The following is a 20,504-nucleotide window of genomic DNA, read 5'->3' on the forward strand; positions in this document are numbered from 1 at the left end:
ATAACCTAGCCTTTGTCAGTGTAATTTGCATACCCCCAAACACTAAACCTAAGAATATAGAGGAAAAGTTTCTCTCCCCGCCCAATGAAACAAGTGCTGCAGTATGAGTAGATGTTTAGACCTAGGCTGCCCCTAATATATTAAGAATTGTGATGACTGGTAACCTGAGAGGCATGTGAAATCATGACAATTCCTTAGAGCCCTTCGCAAACTCCTTCCTCAGCTGTGACTTCAGCATCTGGATTGTGGTATCACAAACCAATCTGTCAGTAACTATAATACAAAAATAATAATTTCTATTATGCATTATGCTTTTAAACATTCAAAAAGTCATAATTAAACATGCAAAACCAATTAAAATATGAATAGTAGTCCTGGCTGGTGTGCTTGGTGGTTAGAGCATCAGCCCATGTACTGAAAGGTCTCAGGTTCAATTCCCAGTCAAGGGCACACATGGGAGTTGCAGGTTCGATCCCCAGCCCAGTCAAAGCACGTGCAGGAGCCTCCCTTACTCCTTCGCTTCCACTCTCTCTTAAAATTAATAGAAAAATATTCTAGAGTGAGGATTAACAAAAAAAAACAACAAAAATATGAATAGTGATTAGTTTATAATTGAAATCAACCATCACTATATTTAAGAATATAATTTAGCTAACAATGTAATAGACAATCCAGAATTGTCCTAAAAAAAGTATCTTTGTTACTACATTTTGTATAATTCTGCTCATATTTAATAAAGAATTTGATATCTGGAGCTTTGTCTTCCTCTCTTTTAAGACTCATTCAGTCATCATTATGATCACCTGGATATACCCTCTACATAACCACATTTTGACTTCTACGACCACTTATATTAGAAATTCAGGCTGTGGCTTGTACCTTGCTTAATCATCCAGGAGACTTCTACCTTTCAAATGTTAAACCTCATATTACTCTCTTTTACATTTTGGCACAAACATTCACTTACTACACTTGTCCTGAATTTGACCTAGTTGCCTCTTCCCTCTTTTCACCATCTCAAAGTTCATCTCTCATCCTCAGCAGTTGATCATCCTAGACAACCTTCAGCAAGATTCCTGTTGAGTAGGGTTAGCATAAATCCCCCTACCTCTTAGTAATTTTCCACCCACTGACCCCCACATTCTGCTTGTTGGCTATAAATCCCCACTTTTTCTTGTATTCAGAATTAAGCTCAGTTTTACACTGTAGTCTCTTTTCTCCTTTAAAATCTTTTTATTTATTTAAGTACTGTCCCTATTGTTTTCTTTAACATCTCCTAAACCAACATTTTCTATATGTCCCTGCTCTTTTACTCCTGCATTCCTTCTGATTTCTTCCAGGCTACACGTAAAAAAGGCTACTGCTTTCTTTATGGGCCCATTTAAATCACACTGTTTTTTAAAGTCTTCAGGGTACAAATTATTATTTATTTCCTTTTGGTGCTTGTAAGGTACTTTGTATACACATCTATTGTTACTTGGTCAATTTTATTATCACTTTTTTTTTACATTATTCTCTCTAACCGTCAAACTTAGGGTCTTTCATCATTATTATTTATTTTATTTTTACCCAAGATGCTATTCTGCTGTCAGGCACTTAGGAGGTAATTATATATTTATTAATCAAATATTTGTTAATGCTAGCATAGAAGTCAGTGTAAAGACAACAATAGGAGCAAATAAAGGCCAAATCAACAACAATCCCCCTCCTTTCCCCTAAAATTACCTTTTAAATATGGCACAACCCAATTTTGTGTATATGAGTGACAATTAACCTTATTATAACCAGAGTCAAATGGATGAAGCCCACATATTTTAGCTGCAACAAATTTATTTGTGAAGTTTCCAGAGTGTCCCCAATATGTCTATAAAGTATAGTCCCATTCTGTAATATTTTTTTAGCTTAACAAGGAAATGTGGTTGGTGTTGGATAGATATGGAAAATAAAGGAATTACAGTATTTTTGAGTAATAAAATACTTAAAAAACACTCCAGTTGGCTGTTGAAAGCCCTCCTATTGTCTTTGAGGCCATTTCAACCTGCTGGGAAGAGGAAATCAGCTGTTCTTTATTGGCCATCACACTTTAACCAGAGTTTGATCAAAGGGGAACTTACAACATTCACTAGAGCAGTGGTCAGCAAACTGCGGCTCGCGAGCTGCGGTTTGCTGCTCTGTTGACTAATGAGTTTGCCGACCACTGACCTAGACTCTCGATTCCAATAATTACAGGCTGTTGTTGTTCCTTGTGATTAAGCCCTTATCCCAGTGGTTGGCAAACTCATTAGTCAACAGAGCCGAAGTTTGCCTACCACTGCACTAGAGCAACACAAACAATCCAGGTCCATTGCTATTCCAGCCAGCTGGCTACTTTGTCATTATGTCAGTGCATTTTCACTGATGCAGCTTTTGCATCTAAGAAATATTAAAAATTAATAAAGCACTGTTGTTTTTTCTTTTAAGCTTTCTTATCAATGAATTATCTATCATTTACCTTATCACTTACCAATTTACTAAAATAAACCAATTACTAATATGTTTCATATTATTTAAAAGACCATGACTAAGGTAGGTGGAAATTGGAAGTATAGGAGGTAAAAGACCCAAGTCTTTGTGCTATTATAGTCTCCACATGATGAAGTTAGGCTAAAATTCATGTGATGGCTATAACAGCACAAAGACTTGGGTCTTTTACCTCCTGTAATCCCAGCATTTGCTAAAATATTACAGGAACAGATGAAATATCACTATAGAGAAAAACATGGGGGAATCTGTAATGGAAAATGCTTAAAGAGCACTGCATTAGATAAAGCTAAGGAGGTTTTATTTTGAACTGCAGGACTTCTCAGTATCTTTTCTGAGTAAAACCAAAGAGGTATTAATTACCTTGTAGCCATCCTTGCCTATCCTATTTGGAATGGATATCAGAATTTTTAAGAAAATTTTATGAAACAACATCCTGTATAAGGAGGTATTTTAAATTAACAGATGGACTTACACAATTATAATATTTAAGACTATACAATTTAAAAAGATATACACCCTGAATCATTTTCTGAATATAGGACTTTAAAAGAGCTTCAGAAATATCCTATACAATAAAAGCCCAGCGACTGAATGGCGGAATGACCAGTCGACCAGTCACTATGACATGCACTGACCACCATGGGGCAGACGCTCAATGCAGGAGCTGCCCCCTGATAGCCAGTGTACTACCACAGTGGGGGCACGGGTCAGCTGACCGGGATGAGCGGCTGCTCCCACTCCGAGCCCCGGGCCAGTGGGCAGGAACCTGGGCTGTGTTTGTTTCCTCCTCGCCCCAGGCTCCTCTTCCTTGCTCCCTGCCACCTCCTCCAGACAGCCTGTGGGCCGTGCAGCACTGCCGCTGGACTCTCAGAACTGACTCTAGAGTATGGGAGGTGGGTTCGTGGCCGCAGTGGCACTGAGGCCCTCCGCCTCCTCTCAGTGCTATTGTCCCTGGCCCTAGCCCCGACTGGGTCCCCTGGAGAAGCGAGTGCTCTGGCTCCAAGGAGGATGCCAGACCAGGGAGCAGCTGCTCAGAGGGTGGGTCCACAGCCACTCGGCTGATCTGGATGAGTGGTGCTCCCACAGCAGGCTGATCCCCACAGGCCACGTCCCCCACCAGTGCACGAATCCCATGTACCAGGCCTCTAGTCTAATAAAGGAGAGGGTCCTAGCTCTGCTAATGGTAGAATTTTTCACTATAATATTTTTGCTGTTTAATATACACAAATGACTAAAGTGTATTTTTGTATTTCTTAAATTATATAATTCTTTCAAAACACATATAATTGTCAAAAGCTGAATCTAACTCAAGACAATTATTTCAGGTGCAACACATCATTTGTCTATCTATTTTAAAGATTAGTGCCATTGTTATTTTGATATTCTCTTTCCCTTGACTGAACACAGCTAATAGGACAAATAAGAAACTTTAAAATGTCTTTTTTTATGTTAAGTGTTTATGTTTCCATAGGCCTGGCATCTATCTGTTAATTTTAAGATAGTGGTTTGAGAACTTTAGAGTACATAAGAATCACTGGGAGGGCTGGCTAAACTCAGACTGCTGGCCCACCCACAGAATTGCTGATTCAGTAGGTCTTGGATGGAGCTGAAACTCTGCATTCCTAACAAGTTCCTAAGTGATGCTGAAGCTGCTGGTGCAGGTAGCACACTTGAAGAGCCACTGCTTTCATAGATTCCAATTGATTAGTGCACACCTGGGTCTTTCTGTGAGCTGAGGTTCCTCCTTTAGGCCCCAATCTGGAGCCTTAAAGGAGCAAAGAGAGCTGGTTATCCCAACTGTCTCCAAAATAAGTCACTTCTGTATGAATTCATAGGTTCTGCCACAATAATCTCAGTTCCTAAAACCCAACACATTTCCCCCCTCTTTAATGTTCCCCACTATCAGCTAATAATGGGTAAGGTCATTAGATTCAAAATGTTGTCCACACTTTGGATTTCTTCCCCTCTAATCGCTGCTTTTTATTTTTCCACAAAACTCATTCCCTCTCTTACATTACATTTTTACAGGGTCCTGGCTCTTTCCTGGCATCATCTGACTCTCTACCAGTGGCCAGTATTGCTAGCCTCCTTGAGTATATAGCCTATATTCACTCCTGTGTTCATTCATTCCACATACATTTGTTAAAGGCTCGACATATCACAAATATGACAAGAATTCTGCATTCATGGGCTTACATTGTCATGAGGGAGATAGAAAATAAGTGTGAAAATAAGTATGGTATATTCAAGAAGTGATGTGTAAATTGAAGAAAATGGCATAAAGCAATGGCCAATAAAGTGAATGGAAATGAAATGTCTTAGCTACTCTAGAAACACCTCCCTGAGAAGGTAACATTAAGCTGCAATGGAAATGCTGTGATGGAGGCAATAAAGCAGTGAATGTAGAGAAGGGCACTTCCTGCAGAGAAAGCATCAGTGCAAAAGCAGAAAGAAGTCTAGAGTGGTTGAAGTTAGTGAAGGGTCAGCCAGGGAAATGGCTGAAGAGGAATTCTGGGGTAGGGGTGGCAAAAGTTTTCATAAGCCACTTAAAACTACATGTCTCTCTCTCTCTCTCTCTCTCTCTCTCTCTCTCTCTCTCTCTCTCCTCTCTCTCTCTCTCTCTCTCTCTCTCTCTCTCTCTCACACACACACACACACACACACACACACACACACACCTGGTATACAGATTAGAAGACTGGGATGAGTGTCAACACTTCCTCTGGCCAACAGGAGGGAAAAGATCAGCATTTGATAGAGGAGAAACTAAAGATTAACATGAGCATTCACTGTCCAGCCTTTGCAGTTGACTGTACTAAAAGCACAGGAATCATACACAGCTCTTATTTCTTTGGGAAACATTTCTTTGTGATGATGGACTCACTAAACAGCACTGGACCAAAAACAAACAAACAAACAAACAAACAAACAAACAAACACAACACAATCTCGGCTGTGGAGCAGCCTCCTGCGGTCTCTTCTGCAAATGGGCTCTCCAGCCTAGCATCCCATTCCTGCCACGTGTGATCACGTCCCAAGGTCCCTGAGGGGTAGTCACCCACGTTTCCGCCAGCCCACAAGCAAGAAGAGCACAGCAGCCTTCCCCTCCAGCGGCTCGCTCGTGGCCACCCACGACTACTACCAGCGCCACCTGGTTCCACTCCCAGTGACAGCTGTTCTGCAAGTGCCAAGTACCCTGGGGAAGCCGCTCCCTACCACTCGGGTCTCCCCGAGGGCCATCCAGGGCACTGGTGGGCGAGCTTCTTTTTCGGGAAGTTCACTCTGGTTCGTGGCCACCATGTTGGATTCCCCAGAGCATTTCCAGATTAATTCGGAATCTCCGCAGGCCTCCAGCGGCACCATCACCTGTGACCTGGCTCAGGAAGCCACAAGGAAGCAGCCTGGTGGCCAGTCCTGCAAAGCCACCCTGGGGCCCCATCCTGAGGGACCAGACTTGCGGAGGTGCTAGGCATTGCTGAGCCCTTCCCGCTCTCCCTCCGTTGCTCCTCCTCACCCACCGCATAGACTAGGCAGGCTGCGGCAAGCAGCAGTTAGGTTCTTTTTATATCCAAACAGCAAAGCACCAGCAAGGAAGCTGAGAGAGCAGCGCTCTCTCCTACCCAAGCCACACGCCAGCCTACCTGACTCCCCAGGACTGTAACCGTGTGCCTTGCACCAAGTGGAATACAAAGGACAAGCAGCCAGCTCTTATTTCAGAATATGGATACATGCAGTCTTCACCATTGTCCTTTTCATAATGCTGAGTTCAAGAACCACTCTACGTATTGATACATAGCAGTGCTGGAAATGGGTACTCCCTTCCTACCCAATAAAGTCAAAATTCTGAGTGTAAAGAGGGCAAAATTAGGTCAGAAGTATGTCTTACAACATTATTTTACACAGACAATATTCTCGAACAATAATTCTGATAAAATTGACAAAACAATTTCCAGCAAACACACACACACACACAACACACCTACCTTTAAGCAATATGAAACAATTATGAATCAGAAATTAGCCTAAAGCAAGAGTTGAATGCTTTCAACAAACCCCTCAAGAAAAGCATCAAGCTTACTGTATCTGATAATTTGAATTATGTTTTGATCTTTATATCATTAGCCTCCAGGTACATCTGAGGGTATCCAAATCAACAGGAATTTATCAGTCAGGGTTCTTTTTAAGTAAAGAACGTAAGTCTATGTTTATAATTTTGCTTTAGATCTATTAAAACTTGCTGCCATGTAACCTGAAATTTGTTAAATATTCTCACCAGCAATGCAAATTTTTTCAGTATACAGAGTTTAAAAAGTCTTGAAGTCTTAAAGTCTTGAAGTGAAATCACCTTAGTTTTTTTTAAATGTTCCAAAATAATTGTTATATCAAAATAAAAGTCCACTGGTTTATACTGTAAAACTCCTAGGATCTCATTTATGAAATTGCTTTATACACTCCTCATTATCATATATGCTGATGGCATTACCTGTCTGCATCGACAGTCACATCGTGAACACCTCTCTGAATGGCATCCCTGGAAGTCACTGGGTCTGGAATTCGGTTCAGACTTCTAGTATACAGGTTGAGTCCTCCATCTGTCATGTATCTGAAAATAAATGTGTGATTAATCAACAGAAAATTAAATGACCTCATCTGTACAATTGCAGTTAATAAACAAACTGTGTTCACATTTTTCAATAATTATGCAAATATTCTCGATTATAGTGTTTTTCTACATAAACATTATACTCACCAGAAAGAATTAGAATATCTTTTCAAGTTTATTAGGAAATCAGTCTTCCTTACTACAACAAGTAACTAGCCAATTATAAAACCTGTTTTCCCCCTTCTGTTATCTGCATTTTGAATAGGCTTATAAATAATATAGCTCTTAGCAAAATAAAAGCAAAATCATTTCATTTTTTGAAGCATTAATGGTCACAGCAGTAATGGAACATTACTAAACTTAAAATTAATTTATTTGACAAGTGGAATATATGCTACAGTTGGCCATTATCATAAGCTAATAACCAAGATGAATTAAATGTTTAATATGTTGCCAGGAACTTTTCAAATAGTTCACATGTAATAATATTATTTATGTCCGCATGAGAGATAAAGAAATGAGTAGGCACGAAAGGTTAGGACTTACACAAGGTCACTCAAACAGTCATGGCAGAATTGAGAAATGACTCTACAAAGTTTGCTCCAGGAACCATGATCTTAACCACCAGGCATTGCTCTCTGAAGGACCACACGGTCTGCCCATATCCTGTCTGGGATCTATTTCCCTATGATCACAGGACCACCACCATTACTCAGGGCTGGTACAGCCGCAGTCATGTTACTATTAGGTAATCTTGCTTGCTGGACCAAGGAGGATTAGAACAGGGTGTTTAACCTCACATTCCATGCTAGGCTAATTTTTTTTTTTTTTTTTTTTTTTGCCTTGAGAACTGGGATAAAGACATAGTCTTTCTATGTGGATAGAGTGGATGATAATGGAAACCCAGGAGCTGTGGGTGTTTATCATCACTACATGCAAAGAGCCACAGAGAAAGCTGGTCAGCAAAGTAAAAACAATGGCACATGTGCACAAAAAGAAGCAGAGACACTTGGCCCCATGGCTTCAGCTTCACAACTTGCCCTTGGGTTCTAGGAGTCATCCCTGCTTCTTTATAATAGGTGACCATTGTGCTTAAGCAAACTCAAGTTGTTTTCTCTTTTTGGTATCAAAAATGTAATCATGATCATCCTGAACATTCACCAAATTGCTGCAGAAGGATTGTGAAATAGGCTAATTACTTACAGGATTAGTAAATTCTGTCTTTACTAGTTGAAGGACCTTGAACAAGTCTTATAAACTGGCCTCAATTTCTTCCACTGAAAATGGGAAGAATAAAATCTAGTGTATATAGGTTTTAAGACAATTAGAGAATACATAAAGCTCTTACTGTGAGAACCCTATAAATAATACCTACGTGTTGTTCACAAAGCCTCTCTCATATATTTTGAAAAGGAAATATATAAATTTATATACAAAACAATAACACTAAGTCATAATGCATTAAATCCTCATAACATGGTTAATTTTCTTGATAACTGAAGAATTTAGTTCCACAAAAATTAAAAGATGATTTTGGATCCAGAATGTGTAGAACACTGAAATACTCTTTTAAATTGGAAATACTGGAAAAAACAGTCTAACTGTTTTGATAATGAATTCATGATTGTGAGCATCATTGCCTGTACAAAATGGGACAATTAAAGAGTAAAGGGATGGTTGTCCTTCTAAATGTTATTGCCTTTTTTCTTAAGGTGGAATGTATGTATTTTCGGATAAAGTAAAATGGCTTAGTAGAAAATATTTTTCTCATTCACTCTCTTTTTAAATTATGTTTTAAAAGGTTGAGGGTGGTCGGTATCTTTTCTCCAGACAAGTGAGATTCTTTTCTTCCTTTTTTTTTTAAAGCTATCAACATGCTTAATCCTACACTTAACCTCTGGAGGAAGTTGTAGCAATGCTTACAGGGTATGTTTTACATCTTACTGGTCTGTCTTATTCATCTGTGTATCTCCAAAAGTGTTTAGCAAAGTGTTTTGTATACAGTTTGGGATCAACAAATATATTAAATGTTTGTTCAGTTGAATTTAAAAGGCTTCCATTTTGTAGGAAGAAACTATCAAAGCTGACCTCAGCAACTTTACCCATAATAGCGACACATGTAAAAATAAATAGATGAAAGAGCACTTCTATTAAAGACATAACCTTCCAGTTTTTCAATGCTTAAAGTTAAGTCCTATAGACAAGACTATTTTAAAACTAATTATCAAAATTAAAAAGCACATATGTTTAAAATTTCCATGCATTAGAAAGAAACTATTTTTTTTCAGGAAGCATTTCAAAGCATATTAGTTTTTCTTTGGCCCTTCAGTTTGCCAGGTAATATCAAATATGTTTATAAGAGCTATTAATTGAACCAAAAAAATCAGTGTAAATATAATTCCTCTGTTTACAGATACTCTCTCATTTGAATGCTGGCAGGGCATTTTCATAACAGAACCATGAGTTTGTATTTGAAAAATTTAAACAGGCATCACATGAGTAAACAAATTTCTGATTAATTTTTTTCTTAGTAATTCTTCCTTCCTTTCATTCTTTCTAGAGGATTTAAATATCTAAAAAAACCATAAGTTTCATAGTTCCTCTAGAAAATTTATGCTACAATCTGGGAGCTATAAATGTTAGGGAATCTTTTTGAAAGAATAATGGAAAATTTTAAAAAGGTTTTCCTAATGATATTATATCCAAACTTCAGAACTATTAGCCAAGATGAGTTTAAGAAGAAGTAATAGTTAAAAGGAAGATTGGTACAAACAAAAAATTTCAAAGGAAAATTGTGAAGGTTAAAGACAAAAAATAAATTCTCTAAAACTATAAAAAGCTTAGGATAATTTTAGCTATGTCCAAGTTCTTTAAGCTATAAAATGATTCCCATTAAAAAAACCCAATAGTCTCACAAAGCATTTCTAATTCCTCCTCCCTTCCACTGCCACCTCTCTTCTTTTTTAAAAAATCTTTATTGTTGAAAGTATTACATAGATCCTCCTTTTTCCCCCATTAATCTTTTCCAGCTGGCTCCTGCCCCCATCCCAGGTCCCCACCATCCCATTGTCTGTGTCCACAGGTTATGCATATATGCATACAAGTTCATTGGTTCTGAGTAGACAAACCTTACACACTTATAGCATACTTCCTTTAGGTGTCTGTTTTCCAAGTTAATATTTCCAGGTCCCATGGCCCAACCTGTTCTAGGATATTAAACTGCTTCCTATGCATAAATATGTGGATTTCCCATAATTATATCAGATATAGCATAAACTGAGCATGTATTATATTCACCACTAAAGCTCATGCTCCTTTTGTACATGCTATTATAGTTATGGGAAACATACCATCAACCCAATCAACAATCCAGAGATATTACTCTTTCTTCTTGTCACTCACCACTCCCATTACAAGATGGTGTCAGTTCAAATATGTGAATCTGCATCACTATGCTCTAATTTTGTCTGAAATAAGAGAAAATTGTAAAAAACCTCATTTTCTTATGTTGTTCAACCCTACTTTGTCAATAAACATAAAGATATATAACGCTACCATCATAGCTACTCTGTGCTTTTTAAAGAAAGATTTATAGCGAACTATATTTATGCAAGTACATGAAGTGTAACAATACATTTAAATAATAAAAATAATATCAACTTTCATGTGCTTATTACCTGGCATCAGAAATAGAACATTTCCAGTTTCTTCAATGTCCATATAGGCTCCTTCCAATCATATCCCAAAATCTCCCTTCCAGAGATATCTACCATGTTGAATTTTGTGTTAAGCTTTCCTTCACTTTCCTTTATGGTTTTACCACATGGACATGCATCCCTAATTATGAATATTGTTTAGCATCACTTAAATTTGAACTTTAAATAAACTGAATCATACTGTATGTATTATTTTGTGACTACTTTCCTTCACTCAAAATGACATTTTTGCAAATCATCTGTCATGATGTACTACTCATTTTACAGACATGTAGCTCTGTTCTATCAATGCACTGCAATTTATTAATCCCTTTCAATACTATGGACATTGGAGTTGTCTTTGTCCTCTTGCTGCCATGAACACCGGTGTGCACACATTTCCTGTGCTGACAGGCAGGAACTTATCTAAAGTCTATAGCTAGGAAGAGAATCACCGGGTCCTAAGAGAGACACAAAGGTGTTTGATCTTACTAGTCACAGACAAACAGTTATCAAAGTAGTTTCAGACAAACTTCTACTTGCCCATGGATGAAAATTCTCCATTTGGTTTTAATTTACTAGTTCCATCCAGATGATGAAGCAGGTGAATTATATTTTTACTTTGTTATAGGCCATTTTGGTTTTGTCTTTGAAATGTCTGTTTATGCCTTTTGCTCATTTTTATTATTACAGTCTGTTTTGTTGGTTTGTTTTTTACTTTCCTCAATGTTACTAATCTGTTATAAGTTATACTAGAGGCATGGTGCACAAAATTCATGCATGGGGTGGAGGTATTGTGTCCCTCAGCCCAGCCTGCACCCTCTCCAATCTGAGACATCCCTCTCACAATCCAGTACTGCTGGCTCCCAAACACTCGCCCGCCTGCCTGCCTGATTGCCCCTAACCGCTTCTGCCTGCTAGCCTGATCACCCCCTAACCACTCTCCTGCCAGCTTGATTGCCGCTAACTGCCCTCCCCTGCAGGCCTTGTCCCTCCCAACTGCCCTCCCCTGCAGGCCTGGTCACCCACAACTGCCCTCCTCTGCCAACATGGTCACCCCTAACTTCCCTCCCCTGCAGGCCTGATCGCCCCCAACTGCCCTCCCTTCCTGGCCTAGTCCCTCCCAACTGCCCTCCCCTGCAGGCCTTGTCCCTTCCAACTGCCCTCCCCTGCAGGCCTGGTCACCGCTAACTGTCCTCTCCTGCAGGCCTGGTCACCCCCAACTGCCCTCCCCTGCAGGCCTTGTCCCTCCCAACTGCCCTCCCTTGCCAGCCTGATTGCCCACAACTGCCCTCCCCTGCTGGCCATCTTGTGGTGGCCATCTTGTGTGTTGGAATGACAGTCAATTTGCATATTACGTCTTTATTATATAGGGTGTGTTGCATACGAGGTTTCATCCAGACACTTTTCTCTTGATTGTTTTCATGTGAAATTAATTTTTCTACATATCAGAAATTTTATTTAAAACCTTTCTAGTTTTTTCACAGTTACTGGTTCTATTATTTTTGTGTAGTGCTTAAAAATGTGGTAATTAGCTTTTTGAGAATTTTGGACTCTGTTCCCATCTCCTCCTTTTAGCTGGACAACATTTTTACCTTTATTGCTACATCCTGTTCAGTTTGGGATCCTGCCCTGAAAGGGAGCTGTACCTGGACAGTTTAATAAATTCATAGGAGATTTCTTCATTCCTCTCAGATATGACCTCTGACCCTTCCTCTCCTTGGCTGGTCAAGGAGATTTAAAGGTCACCCAGCTTCAGCGATCTTTAAATCTCCCCTGTGTTTTCTCCTCAGTTTCTCTGGGCTGTTCTTGGGTTCTTCTGTTTCCAATGTTATCAGATGCCCCACTGCTCCTCTCTGTTACATCTTACATACATGCTGAGACCATGTTGGTCCTCTGGCTCATGGCTGCTCGTCCCTAATTGCTCATAGTTTGGGTTTGAGATTATACCTTGTATCATCTTTTTTGGTGTTTGTGAAGAGTAATCACAATTTTTCGACTTTGTTGTCTTGTTGCTTTGTCTGTTTTTGTAGGAAATTTGGAAGATTCAAAACCTATACTTCAACCATAACTTCCTAGAATTCTAAAATTTTATACTCAAAATCTCATTTTAGCCTTTGTGTGTTATAATTAGTTATTTTTTATCCTCACCAAAGGAAATTTTTAATTGATTTTAGAGAGAAAGGAAGGGAGGGAGAAAGGGGGGGGGAGGGAGAAAGAGAGAGACAGAGAGAGAAAGAGAGAGTTATTGATGTGACAGAGAGTCATTGATGTGAGAGACAAACATCAATCGGTTGCCTCCCTTACACATTCAGACTAGGGACCAAACTCGCAATGTAGATATGTTCCCTGTTTTGGATCAAATCCACAACCTTATGGTGTACAGAACTATGCTCCAACCAATGAGACACCTGGCCAGGGCACAATTAGCTATTTTTTAATGACATGAATACACAGGGCTTCTCAAGTATTTATTTCCCTTCAGTTCAGCATCATTTCTTCAATAAACACAGATAAAATTAAGAATTGTCCCCTAGATCAAATGTGCTAATTAAACTACACTAATAATGAAAGATTGTTATAAAGCTCATTTATGTTTGTTTGTAAAAAATAAACAAACAAAAAAAACCAACAACTCCTAGGAGAGAAATGTGTACAAGTAGACATGTAGACATTCTCACAGGATCAGTATGATGGCTAAGAGTTTACACTGGAGCCAGACTACTTAGGTTGAAGTCCACCATTGCTTGCTTCAAGAAATGTTGAATTCTCACAATGTGGATTAAGTAATTTTCTGAGTTCTGCCTAAAATTACTTAAACTTTAAATGCACAGAACTTTGCCTAGCATGTAGTAAGTGCTTTATAAGTGTTGATTGTATTTACCAATTATTTTTCCACTAGAATTCTTACATTCACTAAAAATAACTCATATCTTAAATATAAAATTAGTAGAAGCATTAGAATTAGGAATCTGTTGTTTACCATGTAAATATTTTCTAAATTTATTTATTTATTTATTTATTTATTTATTTATTTATTTGATTTCAGAGACGAAGGGAGAGGGAAAGATAGAAACATCAATGATGAGAGAGAACCATTGGTCAGCTACCACCTGCATGCCCTCCCCACTAGGGATCAAGCCTGCAACCCAGGCATGTGCCCTGTCAGACTGTGACCTCCTGGCTCATAGGTTGACACTCAACCACTGAGCAACACCAGCTGTGCTACCATGTAAGTCTTTTTAACCCAACTCAGGTAATCTGCCCTTTCCAATGTTATGCATGCTTCACTCATCACAAACTTTACCAAAGGAGAAGGAAGAGGGGGATCAAGGAAGAAGCGGGATTAAAATATCCACTTCTCTTTTTAAAAACTTCATTCCACAGTATTAAAATTTCTTGGTGTTTGAGTAATGTGACTTAAAGTAGAAGTTTAGGTTATAATCTTAGCCCGACTATTTATCACTGAGACACTTGCTGATAACTTCAATTTCCACTCAATTAAAATAAGTATCTCCTTCCCTCCCCCCCCCCCCCAATATTCCAGGTTGTGCCTGTTCTGCTTCATAAATAAAGACTTTTTCAAAGAGATTCATTTGAAGTAAGAGGCCTTCCTATGACTAATTCCTAATTACTGGCAGATTCACATCCCCAAGTGTTTAAAGTAATTTTCAAAAGAGAAGAAAGAGATAAGCCTTTGCATGCTTCAAGGAATTTTGAACTCTCAGAATGCTGATTAATTTTCAGAGTTCTAAAGTACATGAAAAAATGAAACTCCATTCCCATTTACTTCATGACATTCCTCATGGGTACATGAGAAAAAAATCCTAAATTAAACATTTTCATTTAGTACTGTCTTTGTGTCCTTTGTCCCTTTAATCACTAAACCATACTTGCAAAAATTGGGAACAGAAAGTTAACTTTGTGACTCAACGTTTTTAAGAATTATAGCACAGACATCTCTGTGCCCTTTTTTTTTCTTAAGGAAAACACCATTAAATTAAAATTCTCCTAGAGCAGTGGTTGGCAAACTCATTAGTCAACAGAGCGGCAAACCGCGGCTCGCGAGCCACAGTTTGCCGACCACTGCCCTAGAGTGTCTCTAGCCCTCTCTACCTTATACCTTTCAATTATGGGCTGAGACTCCAGGGTACATCCTGTGGATGCCAACAATGGCACACTATGTAACCTGTTGAGCAATGATGTACAGCACGCCATGGGTGTCCCCCACACAATGCCCACTCGTCATACCTAAGCTGAGACCAGCCATAACACCTGCTGGCCATGTACAGTCAGTCACCTTCTGCCCAGGGAACAGAACTCTTGAGTCATTCTTTAAATTTCAGCATCCTATATGCTATCTACCATGGGAAACAGAAAATGTATAAGGCCAAGCAGGTAAAAACCACCAGGTAAATATGGATTTGTATTATTTTGATTTAGTTTATTTATAAGCTAAATATGAATGACTGCTGATCAACATAAAACATGTGGACCACTGATGTTTATTTAAATGGACTCATTGTTGAACTCTCCAAGACTTCATTTGAAAGACAGATAAGGCACAAAAATAGAGAACAGAAGTCTGAATTGGGTTTCTACTGAGGCATGAAATAAGTAGGGACAACAATGGGAATAACATTTTTTTTCCTTCTTAGTGAATTAAGCAGAAACTGGCCAGCTCTCATGAAAGCAATTTCCTCTTCCTCCTTGGCACACAACTGAACTATTTGTCTTGGCCTGGCTTATAGTTAGATGTGGCCACACAGCTGTTCTGGATAAAGGAATGTGGATAGAAGTCAAATGCACCACTTGCAGGCTTGGTACATATGAAATATTCTAACACTGTGGTCCTTCCTTTCTTTGCCATCTGCCTTTTGAATATGAATGCCCAGTGACATTGGAAACATGGCTGGATAAAAGAAAAATTACTTACCAGCCACCTTAGTCTATGAAAGACTATATAGTGCACATTCCCCATCTGAAGGTCAGAAACACCAGTGAGGGTTTTATATGAAGGAGAAATGAACTTTGCGTGAAGTTAATGAGATTTTGAGATTTCTCTGTTACAGGAGTTAATGTTAACTAACAGAGTCCTGTAAAATTCTTCTGAGTGTAGGTATGCCTGTAATATACATTATTATATGCAGAGAGCAGTTGTTTAAGAAACTACTTATCTAAGAATGTATACACACATACACATGTCTATATATTACTATTCATTTACTGAATAAATTAGCACATATAAAAACACTAGGGAAGGCCCTGTGTCTAATTACCAAGCACTGAACACACAAAGCCTAAAATGTTGCTTGATTCATAGGATGAACTCCAGAAAAAATTGCAATACATGTAGGGTGTCCCCAAAAATGTATATACACACTTTGAATAATTATAAAGGCAGTGTTTATTAAAATGCATTTCATTTTCAAAATTGAACTATCAGCTGTTAAAGTGTGTATACACTTTTTGGGACACCTTGTATATACATACATACACACATAAGCTCATTATCCCTCTTTTATCCCTATTCTTTTCCAAGAAGTCCTCATGTCTCCCATAATTTCTACTATCTACTATATGAGATCACACCCTCCATTATATCTCTACCCTGGACACTAGTTTTGTTTTAAGTTACTTTTGCTTTATCCCCCTGTAACCATGCAGAAACCTTATTTTCTTTAATCTGGCTTTTTATTTTGATTTTTCCCCCCTTTAACTCAAACTGGCCTCACAGGTGAGGCCACTCACCCACCTCCTGGCTCACCCACCTCCCTCTCCCTCCTGACAATGAGGTGCTGGTCAGCATCCAGTAGTCTTACAAACAAGGTCTTGGGTCTACTGACTATTGGGACAGAGTTTTCAGTCAAACTAAACATAATGTCTTGGCTTCAGTTGTGTTTTAGCTCCAGAACCAGCAAAGTGGAACAATCCCACAGAACAAACCCTTATGAAGTTGGACAGAGCATCTCCATGGCTGACGTCAGGACCAAATGCAATCATCAATTACCCCTACCGTAGCACCAACCAGTCAGTAGACACCACCACCCTAACTCTGTTAGTCACAATGATTAATGATTTTCCCCATAATAACCCATCCCCCAGAAGCCATCAGAGAGCCAGGTCTTTGAGCATGAGCTACCTGTGACTCCAGGCATAATGCTATCTCTTTAATAAGTCCTTTTTTTTGGCTGCAAACTCCTGTTCATGTCTTATTTGGCTTTGATGTGCTCAAGCAAATGGACTCCTTCAGTCTGGTAACACCCTTATTTCCAACTCTGTAATTTTTAGTCTGTACTTATCATCTCTCTTTGCTTTCTCACCAAAATAAAAATATAACAAGTTCTATCTGTGCCTATTTTCTCTAATGGTATCATTTTCTACTTCTTGTGATTATAAAATGGGCATATTATCTGAATTATCTTTCCCTCTTACTAGTATACCCTCAGGAGCCACCCATCATTGTGTCTGTAAAATTTTCCTTTGTGATACCTCCTGTATCAATCCCTCCCCACTTTCATCCCATATTTCTGGCCTTATAACTTGGACCCAAGTTCTTGTAATAGTGCCTGAAATCTATCCCCATAGTTTCTTCCCTCAAACCATTTTGCATATTTCCCTTAAACTGGTCTTTCAAAACCATCATCATCTTTATATTCTGCTATTATTAGGTAATCTTCTCTAAGACACAGTGCTTTCCATTGTGTATAGTACATACTTTAGACCTCTCAGGTTAATATTACTGAGGCCTGTCACAATAGTTCCCATCTCTCAAATCTTATCTTTAAATATTCAGATTCTATGAATCTCAGTCAAGGGAAAAGTAATTGAATGTCATCTAATCCAACTGTCCCTCTGCTTTGAAAATTATAGTTTAGTCAAGGTGGCCAAATGACATATCTTCTGCAATACTTAGACTTTTCTTACAAATTTTATCTTAATATATTTCTCTCCTCTCTAGCTATTTGAATCTCTCTAGGAACAGAACTAAAGTGTTTCCTTTTCTTATTCATTCCGTTCTATTTCATGCCAGGATTTAGTGCTTTCTCCTTATTCTGAACTCTCAGCTCAAATTTTATCTGTATGAACCTTTTGAAATTACACATTGCACTGTGGATGTCCCTTGATGTCTGAGTTAAACTGCTCCCTTGATACGCCTTCTCTCCCCCGATAAGCATGTTCCCTGTGTGTAAATAAACATAGTCAATCCTCATTATCCACCAATTCCACACTAAAATGTACACAATTCCTCACTAAAATGTGTAGCCCCCAAATCAGTACTTACAACTCTTCCATGTCACTCACGGACATGCTCAGAACAGCGAGAAGTCTGAGCTGCCCATGTGGACATTGCTGACGGAGGTCGAATAAGGTGATGTTCTGCCTTCTTGTTGCAGCTCTCCTACTGCAAAAATAGAAGTGTCCTTTTCACAGTCTAAATAGAGCCATTTTTTTACATTTTTTGTGCCTCTGTTGGAGATTTTGCTTTTTAAAATGGTCCCTTAAATATAGTGCCAAAAAGTTGTCTTGTGTGTAAGAAGGCTGTGATATGTCTTATGGAAAAATATGTCTTACTTAAGCTTCATTCAGGTATGAGTTACACTGCTGTTGGTGTGAGTTCAAAGTTAATAAATCAACAAATATGTATTAAATAATAAATAAGGTTTCTTTCAACTGAAATACATATGAAATAACATTATATATTAATCCATTGATGAAAATGTTATGGCCAAAGGCTCAAAGGAAACTAAATTTGTATCACACCCTAGGGGAGTGATTCAGCATTCACTAATTCAGTGTTTGTGAGGACTTTATAGAACATAACTACCACAAATAATGAGACTCACCACATATGTGGGTATGTATATATATATATATATATATATGTGTGTGTGTGTGTGTGTGTGTGTGTGTGTGTGTGTGTATATATATATATATATATATATATATATATATATATATGAATTATATATGTGTATATTTATGTATACAATTAGATCTTCATCCAGTGGTGAATATAAAAAGTAGATACACATATGTGCCCCCATGTAAAGAAATAGAGAAAGGAAAGAGAGGAGGATGTGGGAGGGAGAGAAGAAAGAATGGAGAAGAGGGGAGATACAGAGGAGAGAAAGTTCATGCATTATCCTTATGTTGCCATCCTGTCCCTGAACTGGATATTTCCTTCTGGGTGATGTTAAATAGTCATTTATTATAATTATTAATGATTATAAATGTAATTCTGATGATGATAAACTTATTGATCACTTACGTTGTGACAAGGTTTGTGCTATGTACAATTTTGTGGGTTATTTCCTTCATTCCAAATAATTTTGTGGAGGTTCTGCAATGTTATCCTTTTTACAGGTGACAAAAATGAATTTGGATAAACTAACCTCCAAAGGAGACCACAGAGAGAAAATTGTAGAAAGGTATTTAAATTAGGAACTCTTGACTCCAGCAGCAACTCAATTACTTCCTACCTTAATTGACCATAATCTGTCTCCCTAGTTATAAATTGTTAGAAACTCATGTCAGGCGGCTTCCTGCAATGAACTGGTAGCTATCAGGATATCAGAGAAGAGCTTTGAATCTGATTTCATCTCTTTTGTGCTTTTTAGGTCTTGTCATCCTTCAAACAAACTTTCAGGAATGAAGTCAGGAAGGGTTAGTCATGTAGAAAAATGATTTCTGACAACGGTCCTCTCAGATGTATAAGGACAAAGGATAGGTCAAAACCCAGATTCACATGAAAAAATATAGTAAGGTTAATTGGGAAGCTTTTCCTTGCATTAACAGTGCTTGGGTTTTGAAGTCAGACACTCCTGAGTTCTAATGCCAGTCTGATCTTTCCTTAGCATAAACAATTGGGTCCGATTAGGATCAATTTCCCTATCTGTAATACAAGCATGTACAAAAATACCTCCTAAGGGCTGGTGGTGGAAGGTTAAATGAATCAGTATCTTTCACAACAGTGTAATAGATAACAGGCAGTGTTCAAAAGGGCAATTACAATTGTTAATAAAAGTTCTATTAATAGAACTATCCTATTGCTTCCATTGAGGCTCATCGCAGATTGAACTAAATATTCCAAATTGCCAAAATACTTTAAGAGTTTTATAATCACAACATTTTTTGGGGAATCTAATAGGAAAGATGAGGAAAACAGGGATTAAGAGAAAGAAGCAAATCTGATATCATCACAACAAATAGGTGGAAACATTAAACTCTAAAATGATTTTCCCTCAAGTTAGATTGGAGTCTCAAAATTTAAGACTGCTAGAAAATATTTGAACCTCAAGCAAAGGCAGCTTTGACAAGCCCCCCAAAATCAAGCAGCTCAACAAAAGTCCTGTCTCCTTCCCTTGTCCTTCTCTACAAAATCTCTTATTTAAGAAGCATGTGAAAGATCACTCTGAAAAACACAGGACACATGTTTCTCTGAACTAAGAATAGAAAAATTTAATGGCTTATAATGAAAAGATTTTATAGAAATTTTAGATATTTTTCTTTTCATGAATGAGAAGAAGAGAGGACCTGAATACCCCAACACCTTAGATTTCTCACATTTTCTAATGACTTTGTGAACTAAACTATGTGCTCTTTTTATAAGCAGTGCATCTGAGTAGAACACTTTTCCTTTTTCCATAGTTCTATTAGAGAGCAGGACCCAGGGTCACTTA

At 38.2% G+C, this 20,504-nt stretch overlaps 1 protein-coding gene across 2 annotated transcripts in view; it reads right to left on the reverse strand.

Moving 5' to 3' along the window:
- Positions 1-20,504, reverse strand: part of NAV3 (neuron navigator 3) — a 607,457-nt gene that overhangs the window by 140,032 nt on the left and 446,921 nt on the right. For both annotated transcript variants that reach the window (XM_080659233.1, XM_080659232.1), the window contains exon 12: positions 7,007-7,126. In XM_080659233.1, coding sequence (XP_080515359.1) covers positions 7,007-7,126 — 120 coding nt within the window. The remainder of the gene's footprint in view (positions 1-7,006; positions 7,127-20,504) is intronic.

This window comes from Plecotus auritus (assembly GCF_963455305.1).
Source record: "Plecotus auritus genome assembly, chromosome: 3".
NCBI lineage: Eukaryota > Metazoa > Chordata > Mammalia > Chiroptera > Vespertilionidae > Plecotus > Plecotus auritus.